Consider the following 24,581-nt stretch of genomic DNA (forward strand, 5'->3'; position numbering starts at 1 on the left):
GCCACCACCGCCCGGCTGCAATGTATTCTTAAATGACTAAGGAAAAAACAAAGCTTTTTGATTGTTCTTTCAGTTGTTCTGTAAATTTGAAATTGTTTCAGATTTTAAAATGCCATGAAAAAAAAAAGCCCAACAGAATGACTGTTCTAAGTAAACTGATATACTCAATAATAAAATACTTAATTGTATTTTAGGAAACAATATAATAATGTATGGAAGATTTTCACAAGGTATAGTTAAATATACGTAACTCTGTAGTGAAGAACCTAAACGTGCACACACCACACCCACACACGAGGGATACAAGTGGACACACCCAGTCTATCATCAGGTTGTCTTTTATACCTTCACAACATCTTGAAGGTGACCCGTTTATGTCCTATGAGGTCTCCTGCCCCTAATTTAGCCACAAGTCCACTGAACACTGGCGGTTAGGGGGTTCCCTTTCAAAGGGTGAGGACTTAAATGCTGTGACTAATGCTCTTCAGCTTTGTCCACACCCAGAGCAAAGGCTCTGCCCTGGACAGTGAAGCAGACAGTTAGCACCTGGGCGAAGGCGGCGATTCCTCATGCCCTCAGGACATTTAGCTTGCCTCAACCTTCCCCCCAGTGGGGGTGGGGGGGGGGAAGCAGCTCCATCTGGTTCTCTCCTGCTTTTGTGCCTCTGGTTCCCCTGGCTCACTCCTCCCAGCTTTGCTGACCTAGTCCTTGAAGCCACTCAGTGGAATTTCTGCCTCGGGGACTCTGTGGTACTTTCCCTGTGTGTCTCGTTACTGCTTGAATGTGAACTGTTCTTCCTTTATTTTTTTTTAAAAAGCTTTTATTTGTTGACAATTTCATATACACACATAACACATTTTCTACTTCCTTTAAATGACATTTCTGCTCAAATGTTACTTGCTCAGAGTCCTGTCTCCCCTTGGTATTATAATATTATGCTGATTATGGTCTGCAACACGCACTAAATGGGAACTCGATGAGGGTGGGTCTTTGTCTAGTTTATTGCAAAACTCAAGGCACTTAAAGATAGGTTTATGGTGGGCACTTCAAACATTTCAACAAGTGAATTAATTAAATTAATCTTATCCCAGGAACCTAATGCTTTGATGTTTACAGTACATGAATAACAATTTCCCTAAATGCAGCTGACAAAGGATTTTTTTTTTTTATGTAAGTGCCTGCATTTGGGGGAAATGGGGATACTTTCAATTTTACTTCAAGCTAGTTCTTCTTTTATAGGTATGATGCAATGTTCTTTCTCCACAGAGCGGGCTCAGGCAGGAACTGAATTCTCCAAAGAGAAAGCAGAAGTGTGGACAGCTCAGAGTTTGTAATTGGAAGGCAGAGGTGCCACATCAGATGGCTGCTTGGGACAATTAGGACACAGAGAGCCCTTGTGCTCAGTAGGGGACAATAATTCCAATCCGACCAGAACTCTTCCCTCGACCACGCCAATCCAGGATTCCGTAAACAAAGAGTGATGAGATAGGGTTCAGGATCTATTAAACAGTCTTTGCTGTTTTGGCCAGTATCAGTACATAATCAATTTCATGGGTTTTTTATGATATAATCTGTGTTCCTTGTTGACCAAGCACTAAACACTGCTTAAAATTCCCTTCTGTGTTCCGGTGTCTACATACTTGGGCAGGTGAACTGTCTGACACATGGAGTAAGTGGAAAGTATACGACTTTCATAATTTGCTCTAAAGGGTCCTAGCATTCCTGGCTAAAACCAAAGCTACAGATTACATACTGGCTGATTCTTACTACCAAAAAAAGAAAGATACTTGTAGAAGATGAGAGTCTCACTGACCACGAATCATCTAGGAGAGTCCGGGAGGGGAAGGTGGACACGGATTCCCAACCCTCACCAAGAAACTACCTGCAACTGATACCTGCCGGCAAAAGAAAAATTCATTTTCTTCAGTGGCATCTCACTAGCTATACCGACCAGGCTTCAGTGTAGACCTGATGTCTGGGAATCATTGGCCAACACATAGCGAACTCATTGGTATTTTTGTAGAATTTTTTCTCATTTTGCTTTTGGGGGGCATTTTTTTTGGTCTTATTGGCATTTCGCTTGTATATTTGGGGTTTTGTTTTCGTGGTACATTTCTTGTTTTTTGTTTGTTTCTTAAAGAGGGAGAAAGAGCATGAGTTGGGTGGGTAGGGAGATGAAGGATCTGGGAAAAGCTGGGGGAGGGGGGGTGTGACCGGAGTGTATGGAATACTCTTTTCCTCAGTACCAGAAGAAGTCTAGGAGAGGAGACCGCAGAGTTAGGCAGACAGCTGACACAGGGGGTGGCTTTGGGATGGCTAGAGAGCTAAGTATAGGCAAAGAGGAAACAGAAGGGACTGGGGGATGGAAAACAAGAACTGAGCAGAAGGTAGGAGATGGCTGGTCCCCCCTGACTCTGGAATGCGCATCACTCACTCTGATTTCCTGGATTTCTCTGGTTCTAACATCTGATGCTTCCTTTCACGAACCCTTTAATAAAGCTGCCTTCCCTGCGCACAAGTGTACATGCGTGCACATGCTCTCTCTCTCTCTTACACACACACACACACACACGCACACGCACACACACATCTTTCTTAACCAATTTCTGAGGGGTTGTAGAAAAATGATAAAAAATAAGGCACACCGTTAACTATTCAAGTTCCAAAAACACACAGCAATTGTACCTGTGTGCATGTACATGCTACAGTAGGTATATAGAGGTCGAAGTGCAACCTTAAGTATATTCACCTTCTGCCTTAGAGTCACACACAAGGCGAGCTGGACTTGAGACGCCCAGAGGCTCCCCTGCCTCTCCCTCTCACCTCTCACAGGGAATAAGGACCTGCGTGTTAATGAGCCCTGCTTTTTCATGGGTATAGGGATCTTAACCCAGGTCCTCAGCTTGTGTAACTAGTGCTTTACCCACTGAGTTATACCCCAGGCCTCCTTCCTCTTTTATGGGCACAGCATCTTGCTACAAATTTAACCTCACCATCACACCCAGTGTGGTACATATAAGGAAGCCTTCTTTGGCATCAAAGAACAGAAGAAAAAAAAAAATCACTTTGGAGAGAGGAAGGCCCCGTCGGTTTGATGAGGTTGGTAGCTGGCATAACTGCAAGAGGCCGTTTTTTTTTTTTCAAGTGTAGACTTGGTGTTTTATTTGGGCAGCGCCCTTTCTTATCATCAGCAAAACTTGAGACTCCTCCTCCTAGAAGCTTTCGGCATGCGAGGAAGAGATGATAGCATGGAGAGGAACCGTGAGAACGGGGAAGGGAGCGGGGGCAGGAGGGACCCACAGACTGTGGTTCACAGAACATGCACTGATGGACTCTGGGAGGAACAACGAGCGAGCGATTCTGTCACATGCATACTAAAGTGGGGGCTCATGTTGTAAAGAAGTAAGAATACTTTCTGTGGGTGCTAGTCAGTGAAGAATGAAGGCTAGAAAAACAGCACCCCAAGTTTTGTCTTGCTTTTGTTTTCTGGTATTTCGAGAGAGGGTTTCTCTATGTAGTCCTGGCCTCCTGGAAGCCAATCTCTGCCTGCCTCTGCCTCCTGAGTGCCCAGATTAAAGGCGTGTACCCCCATGCCCAGTTGTACCCCAAGTCTTATGTGAAGCTGGAGAAGGCTTTTCTTTCATGAACGGTTGAAATGCAAAGGAAATTGTTCTTCCAGTTTTTAAGCAGCCTGTCAGAGAATGGCTGCTTAGTGAACTTGGTGAGTACCTCTCTCGTTTTCTCTCCAGTAAACCTGTATGGTTCATGACAGTGACGTTCTCTAAGTTTTCAATTCCTATCACTAAGGCATCCTCCCCCTCCAAATACACATATATGACACATACATATAATCTAATATGACCCCAAGGGAAGACCCAATTTTTGGCAGGTGACTAGCAGGATTGTAGTAAAGTCTATTTATTTAATGTTTTGAGGATGTGTGTGTGTGTGTGTGTGTGTGTGTGTGTGTGTGGTGTGTATGCATGTGTGTGTGATTGTGTGCGATTGTGTGTGTGTGTGTGTGTGTGTGTGTTTCACTGGTGATGGAATCCAGGACCTCACAATAGCAGGCAAGCGCTAAAACCACTGAGCTACACTCAGCCAAAGCATTTGTGGGTTGTTTTTTGTTTCATTTTGTTTTTAATTTTCATCAGTCCAGATTGACCAAATTATAGCCTTCAATATTATATTACTATCCAATTTTTATACTCCCTCTAGAACATACTGTTTTTATCATTTTTTGTTTGTCTGTCTGTTTGCTTTTCAAAGCTCTGGCTGACAAGGAACTCTTTATTCAGCCCAGGTTGACCTCATAGCAATTCTCAAGTTTCAGGCTCCCAAGAGCTGGGATTATGAGAGTGTGCCACTAGGTGGGCTGGGCTCCAAGCTAGAACGTTTGGATAAGCCCATGAACTTTAGTTCTTGCTACATCTGACGGCATTCAGTGAAGAACATGGTGGGCACTTACAGAAGGTGCAGTGGGCACGAGGTCATTTTCTGTTCTTCCTGTCTGCATTGCTGTGTGGACCCGGACTGATTCATAAATGGAAGGTTCTTCCACTTTTCTTGGATAAGGATGTTTCAAAACAATCAGAGTCCCTGAATGAAAACAGAAATACACATATATAACACATACATATAATCTAATATGACCCTAAGTGAAGAGAAGACCCAATTGTTGACAGGTGACTGGCAGGATTGTAGTAAAGTCTATTTATTTAATGTTTTGAGGATGTGTGTGTGTGTGTGTGTGTGTATGTGTGTGTGTGTGATTGTGTGCGATTCTCTGTGTGTGTGTGTGTGTGTGTGAGATGTGGAGGTCGGAGGACAACTTTTGGAGTCAGTTTTGTTTTTCCACCATGGAACTCCCAGAATAACACCCAGGTCACCAGGCTTGTGAAGCAAGTGCCCTGTCTTCCCAGCTGAGCGTTCTCGCCACCTGTCTATTGTCATACACATGCACTTACTGGTCTTCTCAGCATCCAGAGAGTACCAACTTCACACAAGGCACATAACTTGGATGCAGAGACATATTACGACACGATTCAGATGAGTAATCAATGTAGTCATTTAAATGAACAGGCTGATGAGATCTGTTGAGTAATGTTGACAACGTGGAATATTCAAAGTCTGAGGCCAGCCTGGTCTACAGAGCTAGTTCCAGGACAGCCAGAGTTGTTGCACAGAGAAACCCTGTTTCGAAAAACCAGGAAAAAAGACAGACAGACAGACAGACAGAAAGCAAGCAAGGAAGGAAGGGAGAAAGAAAGAAAAGAAAAAAGAAAGGCTTTCGCAAGAAACTTGATGATTGAGCTAGACCTGAAGCAATAATCAGGAAATCTGCAAATGGACTTTAACAAAGCCGTTAGGACAAAGCACAGGACACGGGGAAGGTCTATGCTGCTGCCCTTCCTGAAGAGCAGAATTGACACAAGCATCAATGGGCCTCGGAATCATGGCCTCCCAGGCCTCCCTCCATGCTCTCCTAGCACCCCAGGGGAGTCTGGGACTTGGGTGAGTATTGCACGATCAGATGGAAGCTTGTTTGCAATTGCTTCTGCTTCCATCAATAAGAGAGGCCCAGGCAGAGAGGAGGTTCAGCCCCGTCAAGTAGGTCCTGGGAACATCATTCAGAGGCTCAGAGAACTTCTCACTTGGCATTCTGACATTTCCCATCCCCTAAACTTCCCTAACTGATCAGTCAATCAGAAACTAGAGACTTGACTACAAAGAAAGTCAAAGGCTTTTTCTTGTTTTCTACTGCAATGGCTTCTTGCTAATTTTCAGGGGTGGGGGTGGGATTGTTAAAGATAACACGCAGGGGTTTAGATGGGTTAGGCAAGAGCCCATTTCTACCCCAGTCTCCTTCTTGCTTTTTATTTTAAGAGGGTCTTTCCTATAGCAGCTCTGTTCAGAACTGTACAAGACCCGAAGGCTTTAAGTAATTCAATCACTAAGTAGTTTGCTTTGCTCGGTGCCAAATGCTTGCGCTGGCCATGGGGCCACAACAGCAGACACAGGGTACCTGCTCTTCCTGTTCCAGTCTGAGGACCAGAAACACAAGGTCAGTGCATTTCTGGTATAAAATGCATTATGAACAAACAAATAAAGAAGGGCAGAAACCAGACGGTGGGGAAGGGAGAGGCAGTCTCCCCAGGTAGCCATCTTTGAGAAGATGAGTTGAAAAAACTATGGAAAGGATAGACAGCAAATTGGGGCAAAAGAGGGGCAAACGGTGACAGAAAAATAGCTTCTCGGCGGTGCAAAAGCCCAGAACATTAATGATGATGGTACCCTCCCAAACACCATACAGTGCTTACATATACATGACTGACCGTCCAATCAGATACCCTGGCTGCCACAAAGTGGGAGGGGCAGGTAGAGAAGACAAAAGATGCTGTCTTTGAGAACAACAGGATCCGGGTCCCTTTATGTATCCTATTCACATTGGTGGCACTGGGCTCACAATGACAAATGGCTTGGCAGTTATCAGAGGGTACAGGCCTGCTCCTGCACATCGTATGTGCCTTTTTTCCCCCTTTTCTTACTGTTTTAATCACTGTGAGCGTTTCTGAGAATGTATCAGTCATATGTGGGGTAGAAGTCAGAATGAAAGCTCAGCTACCTAAATCAAGAGCAGTCTGAGAGTAGGCTCAGGGTTCCATGAACCCTGCTCCCCTTGGAAGATGCCAGGCGAGCTCAGGGCTGTATGAACCCTGCTCCCTTCTGCAGACGATGGGGGAGTCAGGGCTGTGTGGACACTGCTCCCTTCAGAAGATGATGGGTGAGCTCGGGGCTAGCGTCCTATCCCCCAAGAAACACCCACACTGCTATGCCAGGCAGCCGCCCCTGCACTGTGGAAGGATTCCTGGACTCACCCAAGCAAGACCAGGCTGGACTGGCCCTCCCCTGCCCCTCTGTACCTGCTGACCTAGTGCAGCTCTTCTGTGCTTTGGTTCTTCCTCTTACTGGTACAAACAGCTAAACTTCCTTCAAGGCTGAGCTGTGCACCAAATAAAAGGTGTTTGTGGAAAGATTACAAAACCAGACATTATTCTCTGATAAAGAACATTTAAAAGTCCTTAAGTGAAATTCATTATAATGACTAAATGTTTGAGAACTTGGATTTTTTTAAAAAAAAAAATTTATGTGTGTGTGTGTGTGTGAGTGTGTGAGTCTGTCTGCATTTGTGTGCATGGATGTGTGTGCATGTGCGTGTTGGTGTCTGCAGAGGTCAGAGTGTGTCAGACCGCTGGAGTTGGAGTTACAGGCAGTGGGTGTTTGGAACCAAACTCTGGCCCTCTGCAAGGAGAGCAGGCTGGGCCATCTCTCCAGCAACATGCATTAAGTCCTCTTTACGTTACTCCCTTCTTCTCTCTCTCTTCTTTTCTCTCTCTCTCTCCCTCCCTCCCTTCCTCTCTCCCTCCCTTCCTCCCCCCTCCCTCCTCCTTTCATCCCCCCCCCCCCCGTGTGTGCATGCATGTGCATATGTGCATGTGTGAAGTAATTGGATTCACTTCATTGAGTTCCTCTTCTGGAAGGAAGGCTCAACAACTCCGGTAGAAGCTGACTGCTGTGTCCTGCTTCACAAACATTGTTGGCGGTGGGTCCATCTTTGAGAAAGGTAGAGCTAGGCCCCTGCAGAAGTGTCCATCCCTGACAGCCTGGGCCTGGCTGCTTCCCTTCCTTCTGGTTCAGCCTGTCCTTGCATTTCCTCTTCCCCTGCCATTCCAGTGTTTTTAAATTTAGCCCACTAGAGATGCAGGACTCTTCCACCCAAAGCCCAAAAGAGTGTCTTCACGCTACAGGACAGAAACTCTGGGCTGGTCAGTTTAGACAGAGGAACCATAGGACTTTGTGAGAAGAGTCCAAGTCTGAGAAAAAGTGCAAAGGGGAGGAGGGTGGCTGTGGAGAGGTGGGGGGATGGGCGTGGCAGAGGTCAGAGAGGGAAGCAGATCAGAAACTGCCTGCCCTGGCCACTTGGTTCCAAGTTTCACTTCAGTTTCTGTACTTCATGAAGGTTACTTCCTGCCGCAGACATGAAGCCTGCCTTCAGACATGCTCGGGAGAGGTAGGGTTTTCCGATGATCAGAGCTGGGCCAACACAGGCATTCTAACTTGATGGCCTGATGGGTAACAGAGTTTACATGATAGATACATCTGTAACTCCATACCCAACAGCGTAGCCTGATGGGTAACAGAGTTTACGTGACAGATACATCTGTAACTCCATACCCAACAGCATAGCCTGATGGGTAACAGAGTTTATGTGACAGATACATCTGTAACTCCACACCCAACAGCATAGCACGACTGTGCCAAGGGACTCTCCTCTAGACAAAATTCAGAAAAAGACGGGAATGGCCTCAGGCCCCGGCGTTGTTTTGCAAACAGAACGAACATAGTTTGGCACAGTCTTAGGGAACTTTCATTTTCATATTCATTTTATGTTCTAAAGTTAGCTTGTCAGGTCTCCCAGTGGAACATAAAGAGTCTGAGATCAAGAATGGTTTTTCAGGGGCCTGGAGCAGTGATTTGGAGGTTAAGAGCACTTGCTGCTCTTGCAGAGGACCCAGGTTCAGTTCCCAGCACTGACATGGTGGCTTGCAACCGTCTGCAACTCTAGCTCCAGGGGGTCTGAAGATCTCTTCTGATCCCTGTGGGCATCAGATACACTTGTAGTGTAGTGTAGGCACACATGCAGACAAAATGCTCATACACAGAAAAGAAATAGCCTTTAAAAAGAATGATATTTAACACACCTCTCTATTTTATCAGTGGTTAACAGTGTCTATCTGGTGGCTAACACTCAGTCATACTTATTAAATATTAAATTAAATATATGAGATAACAGTCATCTATGTTTTGTTTCTACTGCTCAGGGGTTCGGAAAATGGCTTTGCAAATGCCAACATGTGATCTTCTGTCCCTGCCAGTGGGATGTGGCTTTTTAGGGGTGGGGATCTTAAATGAATAGTGCAGTGCTTCTTACTGGTCCCTTGGTGCTTGTGTGACATTAGCCAACATTCACTTACAACTACAGCTAGAGCAGCTTTACCAACCCAGGGAGGAAGGAAAGTAGGCCAGTTAGCTAGGGCAGAAGAGTCTAGTCAAATGTCCGAGGCCAATCAGTCACCTATTTTGGAGGGGCCCCTTGATTCTACCACAAATATGAGCACACTGGTGCTTAAAATCTGAGGCGACCTTACAACCATTTGATGGACACACCTGTCACTAATTATTTCACGCTATACCAAAGAGAGAGCTCGCAGCTCCTGCCTTGAGTCCGACAGAGTTACTGATCACCAAGAGGTTTGGCGAATGAGTCATAAGGATGAACGTGCATCAAGAATCATTCTAGACGTCTTTTTCCATCTGAAGTCATTCACAAAGAGACAGCAAACTATGAGCTATTACTGCAAGCTCGGTTTTAGATGACGGTGAAACCGAAGCTCAGACAGGTAGCATAATGAACGTGAGGACCCAGGGCTGGCAAATGGCAGAAGCTAGCGTGGGATGGAGAATTTGGAGGTCTGCTCATCATGCCCGTTATTCTCAGCCTCAGGTGGCGTTGCCATGGGAATCTCTGCTGCATGCAAACCGTTCTCCACTGTGGGCAAGAGTTCGCATGTAGAAATACTGTTTGAAGACATGGGATTCATCTGGAGCAGCTCGAGGAACGCTGATGAGAATGTTCGCCTCTCCCCCCCAACCTCCTCACCAGGTCTGTTTGTTCATTTGTAAAGGAGAATTAAATGGTCCCAAGATACGCTCCATTTCTAACTGCCTGGGAAGCAATTCAGACACACGGGCCCCAAAGTGGGAGGAAGAAGACGAGAAGCTTTGTAACCAATGCATGGCCTGCTCCCTGGAACTATGACATTCCCTTGAAGGACGCTGGTCCAAGTTTCCTCTCATTCTCAAGTCCCCTTTCCCTCTCCAGGGCATTTTGCCCATCATTCTGTCTGATTTTGTCTTAGTTACTCAGGCAGATTGATGTCCTTTCTCAAAAGATGTACAGTCAGGTCTACTATTTTAGGATGCCTTCTAGGTAGCTTTTTTTTTTTTTTTTTGTGCTTTCAGATTTTTCTCTCTAGTGCAAGCTTGAAGAAGATGGCCAGTGAGATTGTTCAGCAGGTGAAGGAGCTTGCTGCCAAACCTGATGACCTGAGTGAGCTTCACACTGGGCCTGCGTGGTGGAGGGAGAGAAAACAGACTCCAGAAAGTTCTCCCTAGACTTCCATGTGTGCATTGAAAATAAATAATAAATAACTAGATGCAATAAAAAATACTTAAACATCTCTCGAATGGAGTTTCACCAATGCAGTGCAAAAGCCATGACACGGAAGGCAGAAGGCGGAAGTTGAAAGCGATCCACCTTCTTTAGAACAATAGGCCTCCATCACTTAGCAAACCCGGAAAGTACCTTAAGATGCTTAGCTCAAATTCCAGCGTCAGCTCTGAGGGTTAGGCTTAGATGCACAGCCTTGGGTAAGTAATGTAAAACCTCTGGTTTTTATTTCCTCATCTGAAAATGGGGTCACTGCATGTGTTCCTGTGGGCAGCTGGGAAGATTAAATAATCTGATATGCGTGAAAACCCCTGAGCCGAATACCTGGAACCTGCTAAGTTCTCCAGAGTGGAGTCTCACACCCCCCAACCCCTGTCTTTTTCATTGGCAAACACACCTCACTCGCTAACTGCAGAACATTAGCGACTGCCCCGCATGAACGGAGGAAGTGATGCCTGGCTGTGGTTTGGCAGAAATTCCAAGCTGTCCATTAAGTTCCTTCCAGACACAGCATATACAACTCTTAAACTCATTAAGTTTAAAGCACCACCACCTGGGGAAGCCAGCTGGGGCCCCAGATGAATAATAGGAGCCATGACTTTTACCAGAAGCCTGGGCAGCCCCACATCAAAGCCAAAGACAGAAGTGGAAATTTGACATTTGGGGAAGAACCGAACAGGGTCTCCAACGCTGCAGCAGCTGGGGAAGTCAGAAACAGAGGGCCTGGCTTGGAGCCCCGAGCGTGTTCTCCTGTGTGGATTAGGTAACGAAAGCTGCCTAGAATTCTTAAGAACAAACCAATGCACACGACAGTTTTCACTGGAAGCTATTTCAATATGAGAAAAGGCCATTTTTTTTTGTTTTGCTAATACTTGGATACTTCAGCATAAATAAAATAAAATTTTATCTACATTTTTATGAGTGTATGTATGAAACTTAGCTAATTAGACTCAGTGAAAATGAACTATACTAAACCCATTTCTCAACTATCCAAGTTTACTGAGTGCTATTTAAAAGGAATATACTTTTTCGATATCATCCCTGACAAGCGAAAGGCAGATCCTGAATTTAATCACCACCGGGTAGATACGGAACACAGAAGCATAAGCGTGTATTGTGTTTTGTGTCAGTTTTGCTGGCTAGAATTGTCAGGAGTGTTTGAGCGCTGTGAGAATCCCTCGCTCCCTCACCCTCACCCCACCCCTACACCTGTGGCATTCTAAGAAAATGATTAGCATTGTTCTTTCGAGTTCTAGGATACGTTAGGAATCAACACTCACAACAAGCCCCTCTCCACGAGTTTATGCTAAAATGCAGAAGAAGATAGTTTGAACAAGTGAATGATAAAAAGTGTACAATTATCAAATATGCCAGAGGAAAAGTGAGTCTATCACATAGTGCTATTGTGGACATAGGAAACGCTAAGGTTTTGGGGATTAGACACATCCTTAGCGTGTTCCTGGATGTTAGTGCAGAGAACTTGGAATGAATACAAGCTCTAATGGAGATCATGGAAGGGGGAATTCTAGAGTGCACACGGCTGGCAGGATAGCTTAGGTATGATTTGGGGAGCCTGAGTTCTTCAGATTAAAAAGCACACATCCTGAGTGTTTAAGGAATAGAAACTAGGGATAAAGGAGAGAACAGGCATTTGAAGTGTGTCCCTTTGGACCAACGATTTTCCCCTGTCTTTAAGACAAAGGTTTGCTTGTGACCTGCAACCACATATTCTGGTGTCAGGCTCCTGAAGCTGTCACCTACCACTGTGGGGCACAAACGTGAGGTCTGTGCTGTTTTATTCGCATCTCCTGCTGCCCTCAGAGGCAGTAGCAATTCCCACCAGTGTCACCTCCCGCTAGGGCAATGTCCCCCTTGTGCATGTCAGGCAAGCACTGGACCTCTGAAGCATAGACCCAGCTCCCCCAAACCCCCCCTCTCTTTTTTTTCTTTAGTATTATTTTTTAAATTTGAGATAGTATCTTGCTAAGTTTCTCAGTCTGGCCTTGAACTTGTGATGCTCCTGCCTCAGTCTCCTGATTAGGTGAAATTACAGTCCTGTTCTACCAAGTCAGGCCCAAAGTCTCTCTATTTATAAACACACTGCAGGGCAAAGCTGGGTCTTGGACTAAATAACAGGAGTGACCTAAAATATTGAATTTTAGATCTGATTTTGGAAGACTGAGAGAAAAGCATTCTGGAAGACCCTTGTTCAATGTGTGAAAAAGGAATTTTTCTGTGCTCATCTTCAAACCACGAGAAATTTAGCCTGGAGTCTCCTGATCACTCAGATCTAATATCAGAAGTTCTTTTGTTTTATTTTTTGAGAGTGGGCCTTGCCATGCAGCTCAGGTGGATTTTGAACTTGGGATTACAGGTGTGTACCACCATCCATGCCCACCAGGAGCCAATGAGTAAGTGAACCAGAAGAAAGCAGCTATTTTTAGAAGGCGGCGTTCTGCTTGCCATGTGTCATCCCTCATGGCCACAGTGGTGACTCCGTGACTTCTGGAGTCCTCCTAGGCTTAACAGTCATCATGACATCAACACACGATCTTGTTCTCCGGAAGCCTATTACTCCCACAGAGGGCAGATTAGAATGCTCAAGTGTCATGAGTTTTATCCCTTGGACAAGCCTTGGCGGCTTTGCCTTCATCTGGTGGGGACAGATAAGCAAGAAGAGTGAATGTATTCTAACTCAGTGCTCACATCCATTGGCTAAATCAAGCTCCAAAGAACAAATTGTTTATCAGATAATGGAGAGGAGAGGGGGACAGCCAAGGGACAGGATAAGGAAAATGGGAGCCATAGCAATAACGCACGGAAAATTTAACTTTGAAGAAACCACTTCCCTAAACTCTAATTCTAAACCCTTCACATTAATTGCCAGCTACACTCCAGTCCCCTTTAAAGCCAGGGTTTTGTTATGCAGTCCAGGCTACCCTCCGCCCAGCTGTGTATCCCAGGCTCACCTTGAACCTGTGATCCTCTTGCCTTTGCCTCTCGAGTACTAGAATTGCAGGTACCACTACACTTGGCCGTGAGACTTCTTTAGTCAGGATAATGTATTTACAGGGAGGCTGTCTATTGCTCCAAAGGCAGGGTGAAGGTGACCCTACCTGCACTTCGGTCTCAGCCTGCCTTTGAAATCTGCCTGGAGGCAGGATGCGCACCTTTCTCTAATTTTGAGAAGGTCCAGTAATGAGCACAGAGAACCATAAAAGAGATTTAGAGAGCGTCTATGAGAGAAGTTTAAACAGCAAAACTGACTCTGCTGGGGGAGAAGAGGAGCTGGGCAGATAATGAGAATGGTTTTGCAGCTACAGCAGTCCTCATAAACATCCAATACTTGATGTATTCATTTACTTGCCCAGCTACACCGACGGCAAATATCAGAGGGACAAAAGGAGAGGTGGTCGAAATGAAGTCACCCTGCTCCACGGCTAGAAACCAAGAATTGAATCCAACCCAGCCGCTTCAATATAAGCAGGAAATAAAGCTGCAGGGCAGGGGTCAGGGAAACTGAAATGCTTGCTTGGGCCAAGGTAGCAGTGGAAAGGAGTATCCATCCCCAGTGCGTTTGTTTAGGAGAGCACTGCTGGTTAAAGCTGGAGGGAATTGTCAGGGCAGGCCCAGAGGAGTCCCACCAAGAAAAGGACAGATTTAAAGCTGAAGGTTCGAGTTCAGGATGTTCTCCTGTAAACCTGGTGTTTTCAGTTTAAAGAGAAGAGACTGTTTTGTGGTTTCTTTTCTGTGTCTTTCATCTGTGCTAGACACTGATTCACCCTGGGGTCTGTCACAGCCACACACATGCCAAAAGCAGAAACCAATGACGGCACAGCTCTTTCCTCCACACTGATGGGCAGAAAGACCACTCGGGAGTTTTCTGAGAAAACTGATAAGTGCAAATTTATGGCAATCGGCTGTGTTACTCAGTTTTTCAGGCTACAGGCTCTGGCAGGTTTCTCACTGTTGATAAACTGAGATTTTTTTTTTAAATCATCATTTAGAGTAAATAAAGCTGGAATTCTAAACCATAAATTCAGAGGTGACCTTTTACTTACTTTCTTTATAGATAAACACGTTACATAATTCAAGCACCAATATGTGTGCTTGAGTGTGGATAGAAAATGTCCTTCAAAGGCCTGTGTGTTCTTCAAAGGCCTGTGTGCTAAAGGCGTGGCCCCCGGCTTGGCCTTCTGAGAAGGTGGAACCAGCATGAAAAAGTTAGGTCCTTGGTGGTGTGCCCTTGAAGGGGATATGAAGATGGGACTCAGTCACTTGCTTTCTGGTCATGAGCAAGCGGCTCTCAATTCTGTGTGTTCCATTGTGATGGCAATGGGGTAAGGCATCATGGACTAAAACCTCTGATGTCATCAGACAAAATAAACTTTCCTATTCGCATGCCCATTTACCTCAGGGATTAATACTGTTACACCAATGGAATGCTGGCTGACAAGATGGTTTTATATATATTATTAACTTTCCAGACACGGGCCTTTATTGTGTATAAGAAATGCTTTCTAATCAATGTTTTCAGTATTGAGCACTCGATCGCTGTGGGCATTGCGTGTGACATTTATCTTTGAAAGTGCTTCAAATTAAGCTCTCTGGGTCTCACCTACATCCAAAAAAATGTTTCTCTACATATCAGCTTCAATGCTTAACACAGACCCAGTTTCCCATCAGTGTCCATGCCTAAACTGATAAGGAGAAAAATCCTTCTTGGCTTGTGCTTTCTTTACTGTATGTATTATAAAATAGAACACCCTAAGGAAATCCTTAGGATAAAGTCTTACTATGTGGCCCTAACTGGCCTGAAACTATGTGAACCAACTGACCTCAAACTCATGAAGATCTTCCTGCTTGTGTGAGCTTTTAATATCCCACGAACAATCTGTTAATGCATTTTGAGAAGATATATACTTTTGTAGAATGTGCCTTGTTTTCACCTAAAGAGGGTGCTGAAATCCTAATATTTACATTTAAAAATGATACTTATTTTTGTTTATGTGTATGTGTGTGCACATGTTTGTTTGTATAAGGACCCCATGCACGCACATGTCCACAAGGCTAGAAGAGGGTTGAACCCCTGGAACTGAAGCTACCAACAGTAGTGAGCTGTCTGGTGTGGGTTCCTGAAATCAACCCAGGTCCTCCACAAGAATAGCGAGCGCTCTTAACTGCTGAGCCATCCCTCTAGTCCCCTTCATATACATATTTTTTAATGTTCCACACGACACAACAACATGAAATTTGTTTCTAAACATGGCAATTTCCTATCACAGGCATAAGATTCAAGAGTAACAAGTGTGAAATTTGTTGAAATCTACTTCAGTTATTCTTCTTCTTCCTGGAACAGTATTTCAGAGGTAAAGTCTACAGTTTATACTATGCCTTGAAGACAATTTGTTTCCTTTAAAACTAATGCTAGGTTTAATTTTCATTATATTTAAACAGGAGGACCAGATCAAACTTTCAGAGGTGATTTTGGGCTTAGTCCCAACCATGAAATATCAATCTATTATACTGTTAACGGATTAATGGGCTAATGGACTGTACCAAGGATGGGTTTGTTATCGATGCTGACTTGAGCCTGGTGTGGCAGGATGTGTGTAGAATTCTAGCACTTGTGAGGCTGAAGCAGAAGGATCAAAAGTTCCAGGCAACCTTGGGCTGTGGTGCGGGCTTGGTCTTTGATGTACACAGCCCGTCTCTCATTATGCAATGTTCTTAGCCCCAGTAGGAGTCACTGGGTTCCGAGCAAATTCTCACGCAGAGATATGCACTATAATGCCCTTCTTAAGAAATCGCACACCCCAGGTATTTGTTTATAGCAACATCAACCAGACAAAGATGGCTTACCTGTCTCGCTTCCGATCAAAGGCTGGTTTGCAAAATGCTTGACAAAATCCTTTAAAGTTGAATATTCATTAAAGCCAAATTTAAATGAGTACCCAGTGTATTCGACGTGAAAGTGTTTGACAGAGTCTTTGCCTCTGAAAGAAAACAAAAGTGCTTAATGTTATTTAAAAAATGATGAGTCTTTTTGAAGGCAGTGAGCATCACCACCAGCTTTTGAGAACGCGGAACATAAAGCCATCCGAATACTAAGAGTTTTAAGGCTGCCCTTCATTTCTTCTGGCAGAGAATACTTTTAGCTTTTCACTCCCCCAGAAGGGAAGAGATGGTCCTCCATCTTCTCTTGGACTGACCACAGGGCTCTTGAACACTAATGTCCATAAAGCATAACTTCAGGAAGACAGAGGTGACAGAATGACGTATTTGTCCTTGGCACTCCCTTGTCTGGGAGTCAGTCAGAAGTCCACTTCTGTCAGTGAGTTATACTTCCCTCATCTTCTCCTCCCTTGCCTCTGAGACTGTCTACTGAATAAAATGTCACATTTCTAAGGCTGTCATTTTTGAAATAAAAAGTATTCATAAACTTTCTCCCCCCTCACTTTATTGGTCCCCATTTTATCTTCCTAGCTCCACCCTCACTGTATCATCCACACCCCAACTTCGGAATGCATCAGAATCTACTGTAAGGTTTGCTCAAACCCCCAGACAAAGACTCGACAGGTGGAAAGTAAGCCCTCCTTCTGAATTTAGGTTCTAAGGGGCTGTTAGTGGATGCTCTGTCAGTGGTCAGCTTCAGGACCCTGTCCATCTGGACCTGCTGCTCTTCTAGGAGTTATTTCCACCTCTGCTCCTTACATCCAATGTCCCTTTCACCTTCCCCTTGGTCTCTGCTGGTAGAAACCCTTGCTACCCATTGAGTTTTCCAGTAAATTCTGCCTTCTCACTGAGAATCACACGATAATTCTGGCTCACATTGAGTGCCGTTTGACTTCTCCATCACCCAAACACTTAGCCTCCTTCTTTGATGTTATTCCTGCATTCTCTTCTGTAACAAGATTTGGGGTTTATGGGTGCTGTGAGTCTGTACACTTGCCAACACGGTCTCTGAATTAAGATGGCTGGTACAGAATGCATGCTTTCAAATATCTATCATCAAGGGAATGAACAAACAGATGAATAAAAAATAATCATACCTTTCAACAACTGGCCTATGGAGTCTGTCACCTCTGCTGGTAGCTCTTCCCCCCGCTAAGTGTTACCAAGTATTTGTAATGAAAACCAACGGCTTATATTTTAATTTTTTAGGAAGATGAAATGCATGCAACCTGTTTATAAACAGCTTATGATTAGATGAGCCACACATATAAAACATTAATTATATCTGTTATTCAATAATTATATGTTTATTATCCAATCTATATGTTTATTTGAGATATTTGGGAGAACTGTGCGCTACAGCACCCTAACAAGCGGTCTCCCTGTCATATGCTCACCTTCACTGTCAAGAAGAGAAAGCAAGAACGTTTCCCCACTAAAACAGGATTCCATCTTGGACTGGTAGTTTTTGCATCCCCATTCTTTATTTTCTCTTTGTGATGATGTACATGTGTTCACACGTGTGCAAAAGCACATGTGTGCATGTTTGTGGAAGCCCGGGGTTAACCTCAGGGGTCATTTCTCAAGAGTCTTCTACCTGGAATTTTTGAGACAAGGTTTCTCACTGAACCTGGAATTCATGGGCTCAGCAAGGCTGGCTATGGCCAGTGAGCCCCAGGGATAATTCTGTGTCCTCCTCCCTAGTTCTGGGATTACGTACTAACATGCTCAGTTTTTATGTGGGTGCTGGAAGTCAAACTCAAGCTATTCTTATTTTTTCTTGCATAGACTTAACTACTACTGAATGAGCTATTACCTTAGCCCCTAGTCCTGATACTTAGAGAATGTATAAATAAAACTTGCTAGGGTAACATCAAAATATTAGTAGATATACCTCCCCTTTCATTGCCTGGATTCTCCCTCACTTTCTATCTATCTCTCCCTCCCCTCTTCAAAGAGGCATGTAGACTCACTGCTAGGGAATGGAAGGCTTGGCAGGGAGCATTCATAGATGCCCCAAGCCTAATCCCATGGAGTGTATATCCCTGTTCCAATTATCCAGGTAAAAACTAATCTAGATGGAGTGGTGAAGAGATTTCAAAGTTCGTTAAATCTTTAAATTGGTTCATCTTAAAATAGGAAGATTCCCTATGTGGGCCTGACCTCTTCACACGAGCTCCGTGAAAGAGAACCCTCTCTGTCCCCAGAAGTGGACATCAGAGAGATGAGCTCGGGCTGCCAGGAAGGCAGCACACATCCATGCTGAGAACATCACACAGGCCACATAGCATGACCTAAAGTGGCATCTGTCAGTCCATGCTGGTCCTTGAAAGGCAGCTAGGAGAACAGGGCCCCAGCCACACCACAGCAGGGAAATGAAAGCAAAGCATAAAAGGCAAGGAGGAAGTTAACAGTGAGATGCTGAGTTCCAGAGAGGAGCCCCAGCTGCAGCTGGCAGCCTTATTTCAGGCTGGTAGAATTTAAATAGAGAACCCACCCATGCTCGGCCTGGACTTGAACACATGCAGAGAGAGTGGTATGATCAGTTTGTGTTGTTGGAAGCTGTTACTTTTCTGGTAATTTGTCATGTTTAGGGAAATAATTTTTGGATTTGTTTGTGTGAATGTTCACCTGCATACATGTGTACTTGTATGTGACTGTGGAGGTCAGAGGCCAGCCTTGGTTTTTGTCCCAGACACCAGTCACCTCTGGCCTTGAACTCACGAAGCAGACTAGGCTGGCTATCCAGCAAGCAGTATCTGTTTCCACAGCAAGAGGATTGATAATATATACTACCATTGCTGATTTCGTGATTCCCTCCCCCCATTTCTTTCTTTTCGGTCTTGGGACCCAAACTCAGATTCTTATGCTTTCAAAGAATGCACTTTACCAACTAAGCTGTCTCCCCCAGTCTGAGAAATACTTTCTTATTTTCTTATCCAGTTTTCAGTTTGCTCCCAATCAGAGAGAAGGGAGGAAGAAGAGGGAGACGGAGAGAGAGAGAGATGAGGGGATTAAAAACAAAACCTCACACCAAATAAACCAGTTGCTTCACTAGATGCAAAGGAGATACAAACAGCAGCAGGGGTACAGCCAGGGTCCCACAGGAAGGGGGGACACAGGGGGACCAGAGAGGACCACACTGGCTTGAGGGAATGCACTGAGAAGGGACTGTGTGACTTCCAAGTGCTCCTGGATTTGTGGAGGTGCCGCCACAGTCGTACAATGGCCGCCATTAGTGGAAAACCTGTAGAACCTTTACATGTCCAGTTGAAATGACAAGAACCCAAGGAAACTCACTGCTTACCACTAGACCCCAGGGTGCCAAGGAAGGGCAGAGGGCTACAAGCCAGGTGCAACTCAGAGGAGCTAGATTAACTCACCACGTGGGGAAACTTTGAAAAAATGTAAAGTTGTACATTGTCTACTTCAGTCTGTGACTATGAAAACTCAGGGTTACAAATCATTTTGGCTTCCTCAGGTAAGAAAGGAAAAGCAAAAAGGAACTGAGTCCAGGAACTCAGATGACAATGTTGTTTTCATTGCTGATTGAATAAAGCCAGACAGCCCACCACTTTGGGTTTCAGGTCTTCATGTGTCCAGTGGCAGGTTAAGATTAAATAATTTCCAAAGTCTCTTTTGGTTTTGACACATTTTTCCTGCTAGTGAATGGAACAAGAAAGATGTGTATGTACCTCTGTGTGTGTGTGTGTGTGTGTGTGTGTGTGTGTCCTGTAAGTGCAAGTGCCCATGTAGATCTATGAGATCTTCTTGAAGCTTGAGTTACAGGCTATTGTGAACTGCCTGGCATGGATGCCAGGAACTGAGCTGGGATCATTTCCAAGAGCCCAATGCTCTCAGCCATCGATCCATCTCCCCAGCCCTGAGAAGATTTCTTCACAGTCTTAATTAATCTGGTGACTCAGCAGGAATCAGGGAGTTTACTGTCTGGCAGTCTGAGTGCTGTAAAGCGAACAATCGATGGATGGGACCAAAATCTACCAAGTCCTAAAGCACCTACCTCACGGAGAGAGAATAGAGTCCGGTCTGCTCATTGCTGTCCCTTAGTAGGTAGCTACCATCACGTCCATTGGAGAGGAGAAGCGCCTCAGCTGCATGGCGTGTGAGGTTGCCATGATACCACCTACAAAAAACAGAAGAGCACTTTCCTTAAGGATGAGCCATGGGCGATCCTTCTCTGGAGTTTCCTCTCAAAGATTAACTAGCGATATTTTCCATCTTAAGGATGTCAGAGGCCAACCTGTCAATCCCAGCACGAGGACAAGGAAGCCCCTGGATGAGTGTGAGGGAAAGAAGAGGTCCATAGCCGCGTGATATAGGCCGATTATGTTCTGACAGTTCCCACATCATCCGAACCTCCAGTTCCTAAGAATGCGACCTTATTTGGAGGCGAGTCTGATGGGCTCATATATGGATTCCAGCGTGGTTGGAATCCTGTAAAACAGGAAAGCTGAGGAGAGATTTCCATGTAGGAGAATGCTGTGTGACCAAGATGGCAGCCAGAGAGTGGGAGATCCCAAACTGGGTCTTCCTTACAACCTTCTGAAGGAGCTGACCTCACAGATGCCTCGGTTTTGAACTTCTAGCCCTCAAAGCTGTGAGGAAGAGGATTATTCTTCGCCAAACCACCCAGTTTGTGAGGCGGCCCAGTAGACTAACAGTGTTTAAAGAGCCCAAGCTAAAGCAGCCGTAGCAGAGGCCGGGGAGATGGACCAGTGTTCCTGTCATTGCACCCTGGGAAGACAGAGAAAGAGGATCTCCAGAGCAAGTTTGCTCCCAAGACTAGTCCTACCCACAAGCTCTGAGTTTGATTGAGAGACGTCGCCTCAGTGGGTAAGGTGGAAGAGCTATGGAGAAGGAGTCCCAACATCAACAAACCCTTCACCTTCACATCACTCCTCCGTAACATACACATGTCCACACATATGCAAGCATGTGTACATACACACAAGCATGACAGTGGAAAAAGAAAAAGAAATAAAAACAAAACAGCTGCAAGAGCATTGACCAGTTTCTCTCTCTTCTGTCCTCTGTCACTCTTTCCCAAGCGCAGGACAGTTTTATGAGAAGGAAACCAAACTGCCCTACAGTCCATGGTCACGAGAAAAATGAGGCTGGGCACAAAGAACCCTGATGTTCATAGTGAGCATTGGCCTGTCAAGCCAAACACTGTTTCAAGTTGACGAATATCTGAGGAGTTGGGAAAGTCCCAAGGAGATTTCAATTGATCTTTTCATGGGCCTGGGTTTTCAATTGATCTTTGTGGTTTAGAAAAGGCGATGCATATATGTGGTGAAAAGAAGACAGTTAACAAGAGCCCTTTTCTTATCCTTGAGCCTCAGCTTCCCTGTTTCTTCCTCCAGGAGACAGTTTACCACAGACCTGTGTCTCATGTGCCCATGCGTGAATTCAGCTAGCATTTAATTCTGGCTTCAATCACAGATCCCTAATTCTACAAGGATAAAGAACACTCTAGGCCATGGCTCTGCACCTTGGACCTTTATCCTAGTGACAGGTCCTTCACTTAGTCTTTAAGAACATCATTGTGGCAGTGCAGTGTGGTAACTGGGGTAGTGACCCAGGAGCCATGTTGTCTGGGTCCCAATTCAGGTAACGCCTTTCTCTCAAAGCAAGACTTTAGGCAATTTGTTTCACCTGCCTGAACCTCAGCTCCGTTATATCCAAAATCAGAGTAAGAGCAGCTGTATATCACAGGCCAGCGGTGAGAACTGCTCATGTTCACACCAGTGAGATAGGTCAGTACTCAGTAGGTTAGTCACTGTCACGAAGCGGCAAGAGTCACTCAGCTGTACCTAGCGAATTCTCCTCTGCTGTGGTGACCTTTCCTTATCCTAATTTGTATTATTTCCATTTACTTCAGATAATAGAAAGCTAGGTACAAGCGGTACGAGTGGTAGCTGCCAAATGCAGGGACCTCTAGTCCCAGGGTGCTGGTGACGGTGAGGCAGAGACGGCCAGTCCTTCAGATAATACCGGCATGATGAGATAAACGGTGTTAGGGAGGCATCTGAAGGAACATCTTTTTGCTAACAGCACGGGCATCCATGGTGATGTGGCGGTGCACGAAGCATCAGCCTGGGCAGTGAAGAGTAACCGTGAGAATGTGGAAGGAAGTTGCTCCCTATCTCTCGCACTCGCCCGTTTCCTGACCCTGCAGTTGCTAGTGGCCCTTTCTTCAGGAGAACCCTCTCATAGGTGGAATTACACAAGGTGAAAGCACCCGGATGTACCCCTTCTCTGTCTGTCCATCCATCACCTTTACCTTCCCTTTTTATCACAGGCTCTTGTTTCCTTTGCTACCCAGAGCCCTCATCCCCTCTGAGGACCTTTTAAGTTTTGCATTTTGCATTCTATCTAAAAGTTAAGTTCTGATGTGCCAAACAGAGCGGCACCATGTCTGTGTGGTCTTGCCATGGGGGCCCACCTGAGCGAGCTCCGGGCTCTTTGGAATTGCATGAGGGAGCTCACACAGAGCCTGCTGGGGGGGGGGGGGAGCTCCCCACTGTCATTTCTCCCTGCACCTTTGTAAGACTGATACTTTTAGAATGAAGTGCAGTAAGAAACCAGGTGACTAGCGGGCAATGCTAAGAGAAGACATGAGCTAATGAGAGCATCCATCCATCTTAGACCCAAGCACATGGGGAACAGAGAGAGCAATGCTGGGAGAGGAGGCCATGCTTTCGCTGGAATCTCTTCTTCAGTGGCTCCAGCTGCTCCAAACGCTTTAGCTTAGGAACCACGTGGTCCCCCGCCAGCAGAAACTTCAGGTTGTCACATGTCAAGATGACGATATCAAGGGTCACAATATCCAGAGAGGAAACCTTATTTTCATGTATTGAGATGTTACCTTCTAGTAAACACTTTCCCAATTCCCTAACTTTTGCAAAAAAGAAAAAGCTACAAACTTTACTAAATTATATACCACTAATATGCCAGACATTCTCCTAGCCACTGGTAGTATTGGCTATGCAGTTTAGAATAACGCTTATTTTCCTACTTCAAGTCTTTTGGTCTTACTTTCTGTAGAAAAACAAGGTCAAGACATTGCTACTGGTAACTGTTATAAGTCACCTTTTATTCCTACACGAGAGCACAGTTGCGTCTCAAGGTCTGTGGCGTTAACAGAGCATAGGCAATCAGACTTGAACAGCATGTTTTTGCCTGGGTTTGTAAGAATATCAAAACTAGCAGTTGACCTTGGAGGAAACAGTGGTGTTATCTCTTCCCTGCTGCAGCAGCAAATTAGGAAACAGCCACCCACTAAATAGTTTTCATAGCTGCCTCTCAGTGAGGTGCAGGAAATAAATTCAACCACAGAGAACACAGGCAGGCTGGATCCAGTAAGCTCGCTTCCAATTCAGCCCCGCTGCCTTCATCCCAGTGCCTTTCAGGCTAGACCCTTTGGGGAAGCTGCTCCAGCATGCTGCAAACACTAAGGGACTGTGTCCTTTGGATTTTAGTGTTTCAGTTTGCTGGTCTAAGTTTATGTCTCTTTTTCCCCAAATATTTATTTATTTTTATTATGTATACAACATTCTACCTCGATGTATGCCTGCACGCCAGAGCAGGGCGCCAGATCTCAGTACAGATGGTTGTGAGCCACCATGTGGTTGCTGGGAATTGAACTCAGGACCTCTGGAAGAGCAGCCAGTACTCTTAACCTCTGAGCCATCTCTCCAGCCCTTAAGTTCATGTCTCATTTATGCTCTGTCCTTTGAAGAACAGACTTGAAAACTTTTGAAATAACACATGGTATGTGTCATTGCATGCACGCACACACACAAATACTCATGCACACACACACGCACACACACACACACACACACACACCTGTGTATGTATGTTAAGAGAACACCCACGCCAGGTGGAGCTCTGTGAGTTCTAGGACAGCCAGAGCTACACAACAAAACCCTCTCAAAACAAACACACAAACAACAACAACAACAAAAAAAAAACAAAATAAAGCAATTCAAAAATGAAATGTTACAAGAAAAAAAGTATCCTTTTACATTCTATTTACTTCTATATTTTTAACATTTCTTTTGAACAAATATTTATATCAACCATTAAATTCACTACCAGACCACTAATGATGTTGCTGCTGGAAATCAATGCAAAGTCTTGCTACTCAAAATCTGGGCTGGTCACCTCTTCAGTACCTGACATCTTGCTAGAAATATATATTCCTGTCCCCCCAGGCCCCTGACCTGTTACAGCCCAAACGATAGTTACCCCGCTAGGAATTTAAGAAACATAAACGTGAAAGACCCTTGATCCTGAGACCTTTCATTCA

The 24,581-nt window shown here is 44.9% G+C and overlaps 1 protein-coding gene across 1 annotated transcript in view; it reads right to left on the reverse strand.

Moving 5' to 3' along the window:
* Window positions 1–24,581, reverse strand: part of Dapp1 (dual adaptor of phosphotyrosine and 3-phosphoinositides 1) — a 49,406-nt gene that overhangs the window by 11,961 nt on the left and 12,864 nt on the right. The window contains exons 2-4 of the mRNA XM_005357337.2: window positions 20,268–20,390; window positions 16,154–16,287; window positions 4,469–4,599 (exon numbers count right to left, since the gene is read on the reverse strand). Of these exons, the coding sequence (XP_005357394.1) occupies window positions 4,469–4,599; window positions 16,154–16,287; window positions 20,268–20,390 (388 nt within the window). The remainder of the gene's footprint in view (window positions 1–4,468; window positions 4,600–16,153; window positions 16,288–20,267; window positions 20,391–24,581) is intronic.

This window comes from Microtus ochrogaster, chromosome 21, assembly GCF_000317375.1.
Source record: "Microtus ochrogaster isolate Prairie Vole_2 chromosome 21, MicOch1.0, whole genome shotgun sequence".
NCBI classification, from domain to species: Eukaryota; Metazoa; Chordata; class Mammalia; order Rodentia; family Cricetidae; genus Microtus; species Microtus ochrogaster.